The 2,614-nt window shown below is 41.3% G+C and overlaps 1 protein-coding gene across 1 annotated transcript; it reads left to right on the top strand.

Annotated features, from left to right (window-relative positions):
* Positions 1–1,154: 1,154 nt before the first annotated feature.
* Positions 1,155–1,802, top strand: SARC_09095 (hypothetical protein; the record flags this gene model as incomplete). Its single annotated transcript, XM_014296908.1, has 2 exons — positions 1,155–1,258; positions 1,523–1,802. The coding sequence occupies 2 exons, from the start codon at positions 1,155–1,157 to the stop codon at positions 1,719–1,721; spliced, it is 303 nt and encodes a 100-aa protein (XP_014152383.1). The 3' UTR covers positions 1,722–1,802.
* Between the last annotated feature and the right edge of the window lie 812 nt (positions 1,803–2,614).

The raw sequence follows: 2,614 nt of genomic DNA, 5'->3' as shown, positions 1-2,614 counted from the left end.
ATATATAGAAATATATATATATATATATATATATATATATACATATATACATATATATATATACATATATATATATATATATATATATATATATATATATATATATATATATATATATATATATATATATATATATATATATATATATATATATACATACATATTTATACATATATATATTGCAGGGCCTTTACGTACGCCCATTTGTTGGTGAGATAAAACATATGTATATTTCATATTCATGTGCTTGTGTGCCAACGGTCGCGCACGTTATACGCAACACATTAAAACTTACATATACACCTACACATTCACACGCATACACCGATAGACACCTGCACACATTCACCTACATGGATTGCTGGCATATTTAATTTGCAGCGACTATGGGTAGGTACTACTGGCGAACTACAGCGATGCACGCGACATGAGTGGCTCGTGAGCGTGGTTGTTTCATGCCATGCCATGCATCGGGATGTTATGTAGGGATCGATTTTAATGGATATACTCACTACTTACGTATCTGTCTATACTTATACATGCATGTATGCTCTATGTACCTTTCCTTTATACGTATCCACTACTTAAGTATCTGTCTACATTGAACAGACATGGATGCCCTATGGACCTATCCTCTAACTAAACGATGCACCAATACTCACCCACTACTTGGCGTATCTACACTTAAAATACAGGCATGGATACCCTTTGTACCTGTCCTATAACTAAACCATGTACCCCACTGAACTATCTGTCTACACTTATACATAGAGGCACGGATACTTCATCCACCTATCCTATAACTAAACCAGGTACCCTACTGAGCTATCTGTCTATACTTTTACATACAGGCATGAATACTCAATGTACGTATCCTATATCTAAACCATATGCTCTCCTTATGCATCTCTACACATACACATACAGGCATGGATACCCCATGTACCTATCCTATAACTAAACCATATACTCCTATGCATCTCTACACATCCACATACAGGCATGGATACCCCCTGTACCTATCCTATAAATAAACCATATACTCTACTTATGCATCTCTACACATTCACTTACAGGCATGGATACCCCATGTATCTATCGTATAACTAAACCATATACTCTCCTCATGCATCTCTACACATACACCTATAGGCATGGACGCTGTGGGTCGTGTGTGGGACTTGCGCAGTGGGCGCTGTGTGTGGGACATGTTTGGCCATGTCAAGAATGTGCTGGCTGTGGATGTGGCGCCGGACGGGTATGTGGGGGCCACTCAGAGGGGGTGCATACGACTGGATTGTACCTGAGCGTAGACAGGGTTGTGTAGGGGTTGTATGTGACGATCACGCACTGTGTGTGTTATTGGCGGTTGTTCTACGTATGTGGTTGGTCTTGGTATGTATGTGACATGACATTTGACAGGTGACAAGTGACATTGACACGTGCCACTCGGCCGATTGACACTTCACACCTCCTGGCAAGTACACCTGACCGCGTCTGTCCCTCTTTTTATATTGCGCAGCCATTACATAGCAACGGGATCAGACGATCACACAGTGAAAATCTGGGAGATGCGGCAGAGGAAATGCATCTACACACTCCCCGCACACAATAATCTGGTTTCGACGGTGAAGTTTGAGCCCAACAACGGACGGTATCTGGCCTCCAGCTCGTTTGATAAGACCATCAAGGTAGGCGTGTGTCTATGTATCGATATGTAGCAACTACTTATTTTGGTTTTTGTATGATATACAAGGTCAAGACCAAATATTTACCTAAACGTATGTCAATTTAGAAAAATGGGCTTGGCAGGCTGCCTATCTGTCTTGGGTTTTTATAACATTTAATGTCACTATGAACAATGGGATAGGCAGCTCCGTACCCTAAACTCAACCATCGAGTGTCTGCGCATAACCTGCGAATTGCATGTTACTTGTGTGGTATGTATATGTATATACTGTGAAGTGAGATATCTGGACAATTAGTCTATTATCAATGGTCTATTATCAAAGTCAAAGGTTCATTATTAGAGGTCCATTATCAAAGATATATAGGAGGAGGTCTAAATCCTGCCAGCGACACAAGTGTCTGGCTTCTCGATCGCGTGGTATAACCATGCAGACAGCTTGTTATATGCGCAGATCCCTGGGAGTGTATGTTTCTTCTATGTAACTATGTGATATCTTCTATGTGGCCATGTGATATATTCTAGGTCCCTATGTGATTTCTTCCATGTGGCGATGTGACTCCTTCTACGTGACTGTGTAGTATGGTAGGATTATTATACTACGACCGAGTATATCTCTATTTAGGATCGGTTGGCGAATCCATCCAGGTTTTCTGCTGGATGCGCAAGCACAAGTCAGCCATGCAATCAGTTGTGTGTGGGGTCTCATACATACAAATTAATAGTCTGTGGCAAGCGGAGTGTATATCACACGTGCGGGAGGACCAATACACACTCGGATTGGCTGCGAAGGTTGTCCAACAACGTACAGAGAGTGTCACCACCCAGTCCGTACAATACAACCAAGCCATCAAAGTCAGAGGGATTGATGTACCCATTTTTGTATATCGTTTGTTGCCTTGTAGTGTGTGTGTGTGTGTGTGTGTA

This window comes from Sphaeroforma arctica, assembly GCF_001186125.1.
Source record: "Sphaeroforma arctica JP610 unplaced genomic scaffold supercont1.886, whole genome shotgun sequence".
NCBI lineage: Eukaryota > Ichthyosporea > Ichthyophonida > Sphaeroforma > Sphaeroforma arctica.
This window is presented reverse-complemented; position numbering and strand designations above follow the sequence as displayed.